This window comes from Euprymna scolopes, chromosome 1 (assembly GCF_053919585.1).
Source record: "Euprymna scolopes isolate OS-2025 chromosome 1, ASM5391958v1, whole genome shotgun sequence".
Classification (NCBI taxonomy): Eukaryota; Metazoa; Mollusca; class Cephalopoda; order Sepiida; family Sepiolidae; genus Euprymna; species Euprymna scolopes.
Window position 1 is genome coordinate 33,941,784 of NC_136482.1, and position 14,661 is coordinate 33,956,444.

General features: G+C 35.0%; 1 protein-coding gene across 5 annotated transcripts in view; it reads right to left on the minus strand.

The window, feature by feature from the left end:
* LOC145292822 (glycine N-acyltransferase-like protein 3) overlaps positions 1-14,661 on the minus strand; it is a 97,072-nt gene that overhangs the window by 15,067 nt on the left and 67,344 nt on the right. For 3 of the 5 annotated variants that reach the window (XM_080139075.1, XM_080138991.1, XM_080138895.1), the window contains exons 2-3: positions 11,523-11,630; positions 5,951-6,056 (exon numbers count right to left, since the gene is read on the minus strand). In XM_080139075.1, the coding sequence (XP_079995201.1) occupies positions 5,951-6,056; positions 11,523-11,630 (214 nt within the window). The remainder of the gene's footprint in view (positions 1-5,950; positions 6,057-11,522; positions 11,631-14,661) is intronic. The other 2 variants (XM_080139245.1, XM_080139160.1) reach the window with 1 other exon arrangement.

Genomic DNA, 14,661 nt, shown 5'->3' on the forward strand with positions numbered 1-14,661 from the left:
GTTGTATAGCGGCGCATCTTTGACCTTGCTTGTTGAACAATATGTTACTTTCAGACATGATAGAAGGTTCCTATCGCTCTTGGGATTTGTACACAACTGGCAACCTAGTAGATGGTCTGCAACAAAAAAAGAAAACCGGTTTTCATTAAACGAAAATGGAATCAGGTCTTTTCTAAGGCGACAATTTTATCATTCCACTCTGTAAATTGGATAAATCGAACAAATAAATTTAGTTCAAATTCAAAGACGCATACATGTCATACATAAAGTGTATATGTGCATAATTATCTTAAGGTCGCAAAGGTAATATTTTTACACATAAGTTTTGTATTGTGCCATACTGCGCATGCAGGTGTGTCTTTGTCTCAGGTGTAAGAAGATTTTGTAAAAACTTACTGCGATTTTAATTTTTAACAAGATTTCTTTTAAAACAGAACACTCACATGGGTTGTCTGCGTATGCTTGTGTGTGTGTAGGTGGGGAGAGAGAGAAAGAGAGAGAGAGAGAGAGAGAGAGTGAGAGAGAGAGAGAGACAGAATGTCTCGCTACAACAACCACTGGTGTGCACTACTCCCTACCAGTTGTTGAGGAAAGCTGCCAAACATGGATAGACAAAGAAGTCTTGTAAGTAGTGGACTGTGGTTTAACAGGTTGTGATAAATCCATTCACCTAAAAAAAAAAAAAAAATGGTCGGAATGTCTATAGGGACAATTTGGGTATCGTCATGTGGTTTTCAACTACCGCCTGGTATCACTCTCTGCCGACTTTGACCCATAAACATTTCCACTCAAACATTAACTCCTTTTACGTTTATACTAATTATGTACGACAAATTCAGGCGCGACAAATGACAAGGCAAATCAACTATTCTTGCTGATTGTTTATTCGTGGGAATTAGGCACGTTATTGGAGCAACCTGTTACGACGGGCAACCAGTCACATGCATAGAGAACCAGTACAAGCAATTATCGTACCTTGCCGTACATTTGTCGTGCCTTAATTATCCGTATATGATTAGTACCCCCCCATTATCTAATATAAGTGTTCGGGTAGCAAGAATTAGATCGATTGCATCATATTTATCTGCATTACATGATGATTTAACAAATAAATAGTTGCGCAACAATTTCACGCTTTTATTGATTCGTTACATTCAGTCTCACACGTTTTATTATGTCAGCTTGACATTGCTCTATCACATGAACCCATTTTTTTCGCCTGGTAAAGCAAGCAAATCAACACTGAATAATATATCCCATAAAAAAACTGGTTTAGTCTACAACACGAACAATTTTCGTATTATCTCGTATAACTAGTACTTGAACTTTATCATAGATTTTGATTAATAAAAACTAGCAGGGTGACCTGTCGTTGTCTGGGATTGAACGAAGATCAATAAATGTTCCACTCTCCAATATTTCATTGTCTTCGTCGCCCAAGAAAACGGGTAAAGTTCTTTCAAATTTGAAAATGGTCAACCAGTTTGACCCCAAGAACGCTGCCGCTATTTCTTTTGCATTATACATTATGCTTAACTTAGTTTAAACTTCTTAGTACTTAACTCCATTTTGTATTTTAATCAAGCATTAATACTATATATTTTTTATTTAATTTTTAACCAGTTTCAAACCACTTTTTCTAATCCAAATTAATACAGAATAGTGAACCTGCTATTCATGTTGATACAAAGTTACATTGTCGTATTTTATTAGAAGAGAAACTTACCTTTTTCTAAACTTAAGAACCTAGAAGAACTTTATTTAAGTACTAGCAGATGCGCTGCGTCGGCACACACAACGCCGAGTCAAACACAAAATCGAGTACACTCAACATGAAACATTGACTCCTATTACGTTTATACTAATTTTAAAAATTTATTTTTTCTGTTTAACATCGTCTTACCATCGACGCTTACTCTGTGAACTCAGAGTATGGGAAATTCGCATATGCACAAAACAAAATCACTGAAAAAACAAAAATACCCTAACTAAGGGTTAGCATAATGAGTAAACGTTGGATAAAATGATTGTTAAAATTGTTACGAAATTGCCAGAATTCGAACCATAGTCAGACGCGTTATCCATTGCTCCACACATTCTGTCCGTGTGCCGAAAGATATTACTGCAACTGTATACAGACAGTGCTAAATTCCGTTGACATGGGCAGGTAACTTTTTCAATATTTGCACGAAACGGCTTAAAACCCTTATTTTGGACTTTTAGTGTGACACAGCGTTGTTCGTTACAAACAATATATAGATAAGAACAATCTAGGGACTCACACCTTTCAGGGAAAAAAAAAATTTCAATTTGGTGCATCCGTTCGAAAGTTTTATTGGCATATAGGCACACACATAAATAAATAAACATTTAGAATTTTATTAATGGTATAGATATAGATAATACTTAATATCTGAATTATATTATCTGTCTGGATCGATGTTGTATAAGTTTATATCTTTAATAATATCTACTTAACGGATGTAAATAATTATATTTCTATTTGATGTTACACCAATATAGAAGGTACTCAAATTAGTTTATATCATTACCTAAAAGTATATTACTAGATACTCGTTACATTTTCTCTTTTTGGAACTAAAGGATACAGAGTCCCTGCTTTAGAACTAAATATAAAATTCTAATATTTGGAACTAGCGGGACCTGTGGAAATTCCACAGTGGACTTTTTCATATGTAATATATTGATATTGGCATTCTGTGGATGTTCAGCATAAATAGAGACGCCCAGATATTATTCTAGCTCTTTTGTTAAAAATGCAAAAGCATTTATCTAAGCTAGCAGGGACGCCCAACGTAGCCCGGTCATAAAATACGCTTAAATATGATATTTTAATTCATGAAGATTTCGTATATATTATTATAGTGTTAATTTAACAAAATATATCCATATCACTTGGGGCATCAGCTTAAATCGAAACCGAAACCAAAACTTATGAAAAAAAAAAAAAAAATATATATATATATATATATATATATATACTTTGAGTTCCTTCAACTATAATCGAAACCGAAACCAAAACTTATGAAGAATTCTTGGTAAAATATTTATTGCAAGAAATGGAAGATCATAACAATTAAACGACAGTTACTCGGAAGAGAAAAATGTAAGCATGACACACAGAATAACATATATGCTGCTGCATTTAGATATAGATTATACTTAAACATTTTGAACTATCCCTATACTACGAATATCAACAATTTTAACCATATCTTTATCCGTCTTTTAAATTAATATTACAAAAACATGTTTATTTCTTTTATATTTTAAAATCTTTCTCCCATATACTGTGCTATCTACCTAAACCAGAAGCATGGTCACCCCTCTCGGTGTGATGGACCCGTAGATCTTGTCAGGTTATCCATCAAGGAGAAGGGAAACTTTGATATTAAAACTGGGGGAAAGAGTCCTCCTCAGTTATGGTCGACAACCTTCATATAGCTGGTGACTTGAACAAATTCTCCGGTTTGCAAACCTAAATTGCTTAAGGAATAGATAGGCTCTGCTTATCGCCGGCTTTCACACTCCTTCTTTGTCTATTAGCTAGGCACAGAGGTACAATACCAGAGACACCCTGTGCTTGGCCTTGTTTCCTCACTAGGACATCGAACGCCGTTCCCTTATACCCAATTTCTTTCTCTCACAAACTGAGCAAATTGGGTTTACTTGCATGCTACCCGTGCTCACTCGGCTTGTCTGGGTTTTATCTCGGATGTTGAGAGCACCTGATTGACAGTTAGTCTGGTTGCTGTTTTGAACTGACAGTACAGGAGGCCCTAACTCTTTGGTAGTGCTTAGAGTGGCTGTTCTATCATCAGTTGTATAATATCGGCATAGTTGTAGTGTCATATCGCGCATGGAAAGAGACCCTGATGTTATCTCTGGTGGGCTTTCACTAGGCCACAATTTCCTAGGAAGGACTCAGCTAATGGACCATTATTGTGTGTATACATGGCATAAAAACTGACCCACTTTACCCAATACTGAAATTAAACAAAAACGTAATGAAATGACAACCTCAACAAATATCACGATCAACCACCCAAACAAAATCAATTCGCCTCCTCCTTGAAGCTCGGATTTACAAATACATGTGGGTTTAGAAGTAACTTAGATGATATAAAGATGCCTGGGGAATTAACTAAGAGGTAGGAACCTATTAGTAAATATCCCAGATATCTTAGAATTAACTGAAACAAATCTATACTACTCATTCCCTATAACTACTTTAACATGACAGGATACCTCCCTCTCTGCTGTAAGGAATCGTATAGACATATGCATGGAATTGGAGTTTATATTCGAAACACCCTTCCTTTAACAAAGACAGCAACGTCTAGAATTGGATGACCAGGCCTTCATGTGTTTTGACTAGCCTTTCATCACTGTGTTAGTTACTTATACTTTCTCTACGTTCTCCCTGCAGTGAGGACAGTAGCCTAATCGATTATGTCTCTGGTAGTATAGATAGTATAGATGCAGCACTCTTCTTAGATAGTAACACCCAAATACACGTGTTTTATGACTTTAATGTCTACCATAAAAAATGGCTTGGATTCTCAAGTTGCACAGATACAGCTAGACGCTGTACTTATAGTTTCTCTATAGCCCATTTCCTCATACAGACAGTTATGCTCCCAAACCGTTTCTCTAATTGTGAACATCAGCAAGTTTTAAAAAATAACGTCGATAAATGTATATATTTTCGCATCCGCACAAAGGCACTTTAAGTCGATTTACGCCTGCCAAGTTCATTTTTTTCCAAACCGGAAGTCAAGTAGAAAAAATGTTCCTATCTTAAAGGTAGAATAAAAATGAAATACGGATACTCTAATTTAACAGCTAAATCTGACACCCAAGATCGACATGGGCATGGAATTCCATGGCAGGTGCTCGTCTGAACTCCAATCTCTGGTCCCCCATCGCCAATCTTTCACGAAAAACACCCGTCTAGCCGAATCCAGTGTGAAAAATTTCCCCCACTCTTTATCTGTGCCTAAATCAAAACGTGGATTCCATGAACAAAGCTTCTTTCTTAGAACTGCACGCCTGTGGATCTCTGTTCGGTCTGCATGCTTCCCACCGGACTACAACTTACATGTGTTCAAGTCCAATGTTAACAAATTCCTAATGAACCGCCCCCTTAAGTAAACACTTCATCAAATCTCCACACTAACGTAATGTACTTGCAATAACCCTTATCCCTGAGTGGCTTCCGGGCCTTGATAAGTGGTGATCACTGTGTAAAAAAAAAAAAAAAGAAATCTCTTATTATTTTTGTATAATGCACATTGCTGGTTTTTATAAATGTCTTAACCTTTCGTTCTAATGGCGGATATGTTTAGAATAAATGTTGAATACAAAAGCTGTGAATTAATATAATCAAATGAAGATAAACAAAAATGAAAGTAAAAATGACTCACAGCAAACGCCCGATCAAGACATAGCCTAGAGTCCCTGGAGGGGCATAGGCCATCTACAACTTTGTAGATGCTTTTGTAGCAAGGAGTTCTTTTTTCGGGGTGAAGGTGCTGCCCCCCCCCGTCCAACCTTCCTAGAAGGTACATACAGCGCCTAGCCTTCCCAAATGGTCACCGATCTGGTACTGGCCAGGCTCTACGTTGCTTAACTTCGGTGATCTGACGAGAACCAGTCTGCCAACACGATTGTGCTGTACACGATCAAGACATCTAGTTCGTAACAAAACAATCCTTTACTTACAGGCCACTAAGACAACCGTACGCTTTTCAAGACTCCCAACTTTCAACTATTTTCATTTTATGCGCAAACGATACGCATTTTATAGTGAATTGAGATCGCAAGTCTCTACGGCATGTTAGTAAAGGTTTATTTAACGATCTGTATTTTCTTACCTAGAAATGTGCGATTGAATGGACAATACTTACGCGTATAATCAGATTCTTACCTCGAAATATAGCATTTTCCCATTTCACAATATCAGTGTCTTCCAGCATCAGTCTCAGTTTCTCAATATCCAATGTGAAGAAGTAGTAAAGCGTATCAATGTTTTCCTGTAAGTTTAAAAGCATTTCTGCGACAATTCACATGGTGGAGCAGATTCATTTTAACGTAGTAAAATCTAACATTTTAATCTATGTTATCGAGTCAAATAACATTTACGTTATTTCTTTTGTAGGTAATTATCCAACAAATGTATCATATTAGATGTCCTCTGGACCAAATTAAGAAATTAAAATAAATAATAATGAATGTTCGCTAATACGTTACTATAATAGCAATAGTACCATTAAACAACAACAAATGAAAAAATTTAATTTGTGTATCTGACTAGCCAATTTAATTTGTTATTGTTATACCTGTTATTGGCAATATAATAATGCACCGAGATCAAATGTATTAAAAAAAATACTTAGCTCATACAACTGCTAATATAAAATATTTTTAAATAATCGCCTAAAAATAAAAAGCCACAAAGGCGATACACATTTTAATTTGAATGCATAGAGTATGAGTTGTCTATCTTTAAATATAAAAATGTACAAATTCGTAAAGGATAAAATTAAGATAATTTTACTCCATCCCGATGTACGTTATATATATATATATATATATATATATATATATATATATATATATATATATATATAAATATATATATATGTGTGTGTGTGTGTGTGTGTGTGTGTATATATATATATATATATATATATATTATGTCAGCTCGTTTAAGAAACTCGTTTTTTATCGTTGAGCACTTTCAGTTGAATTAAAAAGTCGGTCAATTTAGCTCTTATGCGCAGATCGTCATATAATGATTTAATCAATCTGACATACGTTAAAAGCATTTAATGAAATAAATGTTTAAAATTCAACAGCATTTCCTGGGGTTAACGGTAGTCGAATCGATTAGGTCCTTGCTAATGAAGCCAGAGATGGCTTCTGTTGCCGGTTTCGAATCTATCGACTGGTGTTAAATTGTGACATCTGCACTGAAGATTTCGCAAAGGATTAAATACTAGTGTCAGTAGGTATTTAATAATTATTATAGTAAATAATTATATATATATATATATATATATATATATATATATATATATATATATATATTATAAAGTGTAATAGACAGGATCTAAATAAGCAAAGTCTTTATAAAATATATTTGAATGTGCTGTGCTCATTGTCTTGCAGTTATAATAAGCTCGATAGGTGTAATTACCTAAAGCTATTTAAATAGAAAGGGTGTGAAATTATCAAGTTTGCATAGGAGGAAGCATAGCAAAATCATATTTATATGTACGACGTTTTGGAAGCGATATCCTTTTATACATTCGCTATTTACAAATAAAACCACCAAGAAATAAGTAAAATATTTCTGGATATAATCTCTTTTTAAGGATCCACAAAGGGCGAAAACTCTCACTTTCTTTATTGGAGTTGACCGCTATAACAACTTCCTATTTGAAATATGGTATTTGTAGGATGTTTGATATGGGTCTATTTGTAGAGTTGAAGTTGATTTTCACCTTCGTTGCACCACCGAGAACACAACTGATATTAACAGGTTAGACATTTTGATAAATCATGTTTCTCCCGACGTATACGAATACATCGCAGAACATACGACGTATGCCTCTGCTCTGAATCGTCTCAGTGATTTATATATAAAACGTACTAACGAAATTTTCGCTAGACATACGTTGTCAACTCGAAGACAAAAAGACGAGGAAAACATCGACGAATACGTAGAATTGCTACTGTTGTTAGCTAAAGATTGCGACTTTCAAGCAGTTAATGCTATTGAAAACGGAGACGCTTGCGTCAGGGACGCCTTCATTACTAGTTTAAGTTCCAACTCTATCCGGCAGAAATTGCTTGAGAATAGAACACTTGATTTAAATATGGCCGTCGACCAGCCTAGAGCTCTTTATTCAGCACAGAAAAATTCCGAATCCTACGCTCATTCTGAATCTTGAACTCGTTCTCATGACCTGGTGGCTACTGTTAACGACGAACAAAACTATCATAATAAATATGAGGATGAATTTTGTGATACGTCTGCTTCCATAAAATCTAAATCTACTTGCTATTTTTGCGGGTATTCCAGACGCGATCAGAAATTTGGTCCAGCGAGGTCCGCCATTTGTAAAAAAATGTCATGTTAAAGGTTATTTTGCGAGGGCGTGTCAAAATTCTGAGAAATCTACATCTGTTTCCATTCAATTTCAAACCACGTCAGCATCTACACAATCACACAAGCTAATGTTCATATTGTCTGATCCTCCAACAAAGGAAAACACTTTTTTTGAAAATACATCTGCTTCTTCTTTGGGTAGTTTAGAACCAACTTCTGTATACATTCTCTAATCGGGAAAAGTGAAGCAACAGCCATGATAGACACTGAGATCTCTTGATCCTTCATCTCGGAAGATTTTGTAAAGAAAAATAAATTGAAAGTACAACCAGCTACTGGAAGGGTACATATGGATTCCTCGTCACCTAATGCTCCGGTGAAAGGACAGTGTACTGTCAACATCAATTTACAAGGTGAGTGGTACGCTTACACAAAATTTGAAATTTTACCGGATCTTTGCAGAGATGTAATTCTCGGCCGAGACTTCATGAGGCAGTATTCTAGTGTTTCTTTTAACTTTGTAAACTTTTTTTGGTCACAAGGGAAGTCTCCAAATCCCTAGCTCTGTTTCCTGCAATGTACAATCTGCTTTAGTAGGAACACTATCTCTTTTCGCAAATCTTTCTCCGGACTGTAAACCTATTACCACTAAATCTAGGAGGTTGGGAAATCAAGATAAACAATTTATGCAGTCGAACAATCAATAGATTCACATCATTAGACGCTTACTCTCTACCAAGGATGGACGATTTTGCTGCTGAAATTTCCAGATATAAAATTTACAACTCTCTGGTTTTAAAAAAGTGCTTATCATTAGATACCCATTGGAGAGAAAGAGAAAATCTCCACTGACTTTGAGGCGAACGGAAAATTATACCAGTTTTGTAGAGTTCCGTTTGGCGTAACTAATGGTGTCGTTTGTTTCCAAAGAGCGATGGACAACATCTTCAAGCAACATAAGTTGCAGGGAGTTCATGCATATGTTGACAATATAGTTATAGTCGGGAATATCCAAAAGAAGCATGACGAAAATCTTGCAAAATTTCGGAAAGTTTCTCAGGTCCATAACCTGACTTTCTACGAAGCAAAGCCCATATTGTCACCTACCTCAATAGATTACCTTGGTTACATATGAACTTACTGAACAATTAAAACAGATAGTGAACGACTACGACCACTTAAGGAACTACCTTTTCCGAAAATCAAGGCTGCTATGCACCGAGTCGTTGGGTTATTTTCATATTATTCACAATGGATATCTAAATTCTCCGAGAAAATAAAACTTCTTGTATACAATGACTCTTTTCTAATCAACACAGAGTCTAAGAAGGCCTTTAATAACATCAAAGACGAAATCGGAAAGGTTCTGCTCCATTCAATAAATGAAGATCTTCCCCTAGTGGTTGAAAATGATGCCTCAGATACCGCTATAGCGGCCACTCTCAATCAAGCTGATCGACCAGTTGCTTTTTTTCTCGAGGTTTCTTACTCACGCTGAACGCAAACATGCTTCCGTCGAAAAAGAAGCGTATGTTATTGTGGAAGCCATCAAAAAGTAGCCACACTACCTATCTGCCAGGCGTTTCATAATAGTTACTGACCAAGAAGCACTGAACTACATGTTCAATTAAAAAAGACCAGGAAAAATTAAAAACAATAAAATTCAAAGATGGAGAATGGAATTGGGATTCTACGATTATGATATCATGTATCGGCCAGGAAGAAATAACATTTCTGCTGACGCACTCCCATGAGCTTATTGTGGAGCCATCAACAACAAAGCTAAACTACGCCCAAATGCAATATAAGCATTTTATTTATGTACTGATAAACACAAAGTAGACTTACACCATCATATAAAAGAACTTAAGTGCACATTCTGTCACACAGAAGTAGAGAGCATGTAAGCTACTTGTAGGGGATGGTTACTATATAGTACGACATAATGGAATGTGTAAACATCTCCGCTGGACCATTTGTAAAAAGCTGTAATATAACAGCAAATCCTGGGAACATATACCCAAAAAGAACAGTTAAAATAAGTTATACTTCATCTATTATGACTAAACGATTTCTACAGATAATCGTTTAGGAAACGCAGCTGTTAAAACTGATGCAGTGATATGGGCGAAGAGGGAACAATAATAACTTTAGTAGAAATAAGTGTCCCTTATGATGCTGACTTATGATACTGGCTTATGATGCTGGCTTAAACAGAGCTGAGAGGAATAAGATAAAAGAAATATCAAAATCTTATGTACGACATGAAAGGAAGTCTTAAGTAATTCTTTATTCCAGTCTTAACTAATATCGTATGTGATTGAACCTCCAACCTTCAGAAGATTATTACTTTGAACCGAATTTACTTTGCACTTTATCCATTGCGTCACATGAATAATGTGTTAAGTAATAATAGGTTTTAAGTCCGAATAACTCGAATAATATAAATTTAGTAACTTTGTTTACACAAAATAAACAAAATAAGCATCACACGTATCAGTGGAATAGTGTGCGGGAGTGTTGGAGAGAATTCTTGCAACGCTTATTCAAGTTTATAAAACCAGTCTGATCGTGTTAAACATTGACATATTTATTACCGCCAACTTAAAACTACAAAAAAAACAAAAAAAAACAAAACAAAAACAAACCAAAAAAAAAAAAAAAAACAATAACAAAAACAACACTGGTATACTCACATCCCGAAAAGAATGTATTTGAACGTTCGGGAGACTTATTGTTACTTGATTTCTACTGTTGGCGTGAAAGCAATAGAATGAAGTAGACTTTTGTTAAAAACTGGAAAATGATATTCGGTTGACTTAGAATAAATGCTTTATGATAAATTGATGGTTGAATATGCTTACATTTCTGCTCATTTTTACAATATATACAAATTCTTATTAATTCTTATAAATCCATAACAGTGCATCGAAGAGATACCATAATACTTAGTGCGCTGCAACTTATCATAACAAAGGTCTATACAAAAGTTCAGTTAGATCGGCCAATAGTTTCTGGCATGAGAGGAAATGTTCTATTTTTGTGACTAGTTCTAATTAATTTTTTTATTAATCCCTTACTGTGTATGGAACGGTACTTAGTTAACTGCACTGTATCATAATAATAATAATCCATGTAACGTTTCATTCAGATCAGTCCAGTAGTTTCCGAAAAAAAAGTGACAGTAAATGCAGTATCGTGATGACTAATCCGTATCTGTACATCGAATGGATACCACCATACTTAGTTCGCTGCACTGTATCGTAACAAAAGTCCATACACAATTTTAGCCAGATCGACCCAGTAATTTCCGAGAAAACATGGAACGGACAAATAGACAGAAATTCAGACAAAGTAATATAATATATATGTAAAAAATACTTACCGGCAAGTGTTGTGTCACCACAATAGATGTAAATTCTGGCCAGACGTCGACCCAAACTTGATTTTGCTCGGATGGATGTAGTTTCAAAAATACAAGAATGCTTCTGATCTACGTTGGACAAAAATAGCGGAAAAAATTACAGGTATTAAAATGATAAAATTAATTCTCTGTCAAGTATAAAATCAAGTAAAACTTTCCGAATTTTCACTAAAAATTTACCAGCTTTTCATGTTAAATAATGGATGTACCCCTATTTCAGATATCGATTAGATCAGCTAGTGTTAATATTGACTAAGTACAGATAGAAGTGATACGTAGTTTGGGGAATAAACGAGTTCTACGAAAAATAAAGAGAAAGAGATATGTAAAGTTAGGTGAGGTTAAATTTGTCAAAGTAGAGTACAACAAAGAGAAATCAGTCTACACGACGCATAACGTTACGGATATTTATATAAGCTGATAAAAGAAACAAATGTTGAGACGGACATTCTAGGGAAGTGTCGCAGGACAGATGCTGTATTAACTGAAAGAAAACTTTGATAATCGCCAAGAGCGAAATGCCTCCCTTAATATTTGTGTTCGTTGTGTTTGCCTATTCATTCTTAATAAGATAGTTGACGAATTAGTTAAGAGCATACTAGTCTCTCTCCCTTCATGTGTTAGTTATTTTTCTCAAGAATAATTCTTAAAATTAAAACTCACAACGAATGTCTCAGTTTCTGTACCGAGTAGAAAGACATTAAGAAATGAAAACATTACATCTATTCGAAACTTTCCAGAATTTTACTTAAAATTTTCCAGATTTTCATTAAAGAATTTCGAGATTTGCACTCAAACGGTCCAGATTCTCGCTCGATGATTTAAATCTTTCAAGATTTTAATTCAGAATATTCCAAAATTTTACTTAAAATTTTCCCAATATTGACAGAAAACTTTTCAGACTTTCAGTCAAAACTTTTCAGATTTTCAGGCCAAACTTTTCAGATTTATACTTATATGAATACTTATATTTATATTCGAACTATCCAGATTTTAACTCAAAGATTCAAATCTGTTCATTTTTTTTTCAAACCCATTCAGATATTCACAAACTGTCCAAGTCTCCACTCGATGATTCAATCTTTTCGAAATTTCACTGAAACCTTCCTTCATTTTACTTCTTTGGTAACATCGATCGCAGATCAAAGACGAGACTCTAAAATTGGCTTCGCCTCACGGATACTCACTGTATCACAGCTACTTCATATAATATCAAATCATCATTTCTCTATCATAAGAATTATAAGCCAGGGCTTTTATTCCTTCAAGATGAATCTTAGAATGTCATGCAGGGTGCCTCCTTCCCCCAATATATAAATTCGATGTAGAATGATCACCTACATCAGGACCAACAATTGTTAATAATCATCCACCCCCGGAATAGATATCATAGAAAAAACAACGAATGAAGATTAGTATGGTCAAGCTTGGGTATATTATTGGGAGAAAGCATGTTTTCCCGCATTTATTTAATGATCAGGGCGAAAATCCTGATCTTTACTAGCTCAAACACTAACCCTAAGTCTGGGTAGTGGTCGAGAATATTGGATCAAGGTCGGAATCTAAATTCGTCTTTTAATCATTGTAAAATTGGCGGTCGAGAACGTCGGAATCATGGAATTATCTCATAAGAGACGTTTTCGTAAATTGATGAGTAAATCGCAATACAAATACTGCCATACACCACAAAAAAAAAATGATCGAAAAGGAAAAAAATTATTCCTATTCATTTCCTTCTCACTTATCCGGAAATGAGTGGTCATTCTATGATACAACCATGGTTGGGAGACTTATTCAATGTAGTATACTAAATATAGATCGATGCGAACAATTCCACCTCACGATGTGTTGAAAACCTATATAGTTTTTTATATTTATACAGTTATATGAGAACTAAAGGGTAGACCGGTCTCATTAGGCATTAACAATTAATTCTCTGCTACGTTAGAGAATTAAATTTTGCCTTAATTTGAGTTACAGCTCCAAATGGAATACTGAATAAAAATAAAGAATTTTGACTTATTTTAATAAATATATAATTTATTCATTAAAATCCATATTTCTCTTGCTAATCTATTAAGACATTTTTAGCAGCCGCATGCTTTCAGAACAGAATCAGTTAATAAACTGGAACGAAATCAGAATAAAGAATAATGGAACGTGAACACAGTTTCAATCATATAATATTACCCCCACTTCTACACAAGCTGCAATTTTAACCTTTAGGTACTGACGTCACCCGCTAACCTGTTCACTATGTGATTCTGAGTCGCGCTAAAAACAAGCAGGAACTGGGTAGTATGTCCCACTTCAAAGAAGCGCACGAATCAAAGGGATTTCACCATCGTGCATCATGTGTGATCAGTTAATATAAGTAAATAATTATCAAATTGGTTTAATTTGAAGTTAACCTTGTTTCAATCGCTACTTATAAAATGATTAGATTTTGATAACTTCCAATGTTTCAATTTTATTTATATATCAAAGCCTTCAAAACCGAACCTCTCAAAGGAAGAAGTATTGGCTATTCCTGAACGATGACAGTGATATCATAATACTACCAGCAGACAAAGGTGATGCAACAGGATATTTCGAGAAATTAGCAGATTTAAAAGAATCTGTAGGCTACTGTAAAGTGAAGAAGAATCCAACCTTGAAAACGGAAAGGAAGCTGTTACATATTCTCAGTAAAAATAAGAATCTAATACCACTTGCAAAATACAGACAGCTTGTACAACATTACAGCAAGTTACCACACTTATACGGCCTCCCTAATATCCCCAAGGACACTATTCCATTAAAGCCAATTATAAGTGCACGAGGTTCAGCATGCCATCCATTGAGCCGATTTCTGGTAGATATATAATCACCCCAATCATTCTCCATCATACGTTAAGAATTCAGCTCACTTCATCGACATAATAAACACTGCTCCCATTCATTCCAACCAGATGGTGAGTTTAGATGTAGTTAGTCTGTTCACGAAAGTATCTACTGATGAGATTCTGACAGTGGTACGGGATAAGCTGACTTCTGATGCCTCACTGAAGGAACATACGAGCATCCCAATTGACAATATTATGGCGATGTTGACCTTCTG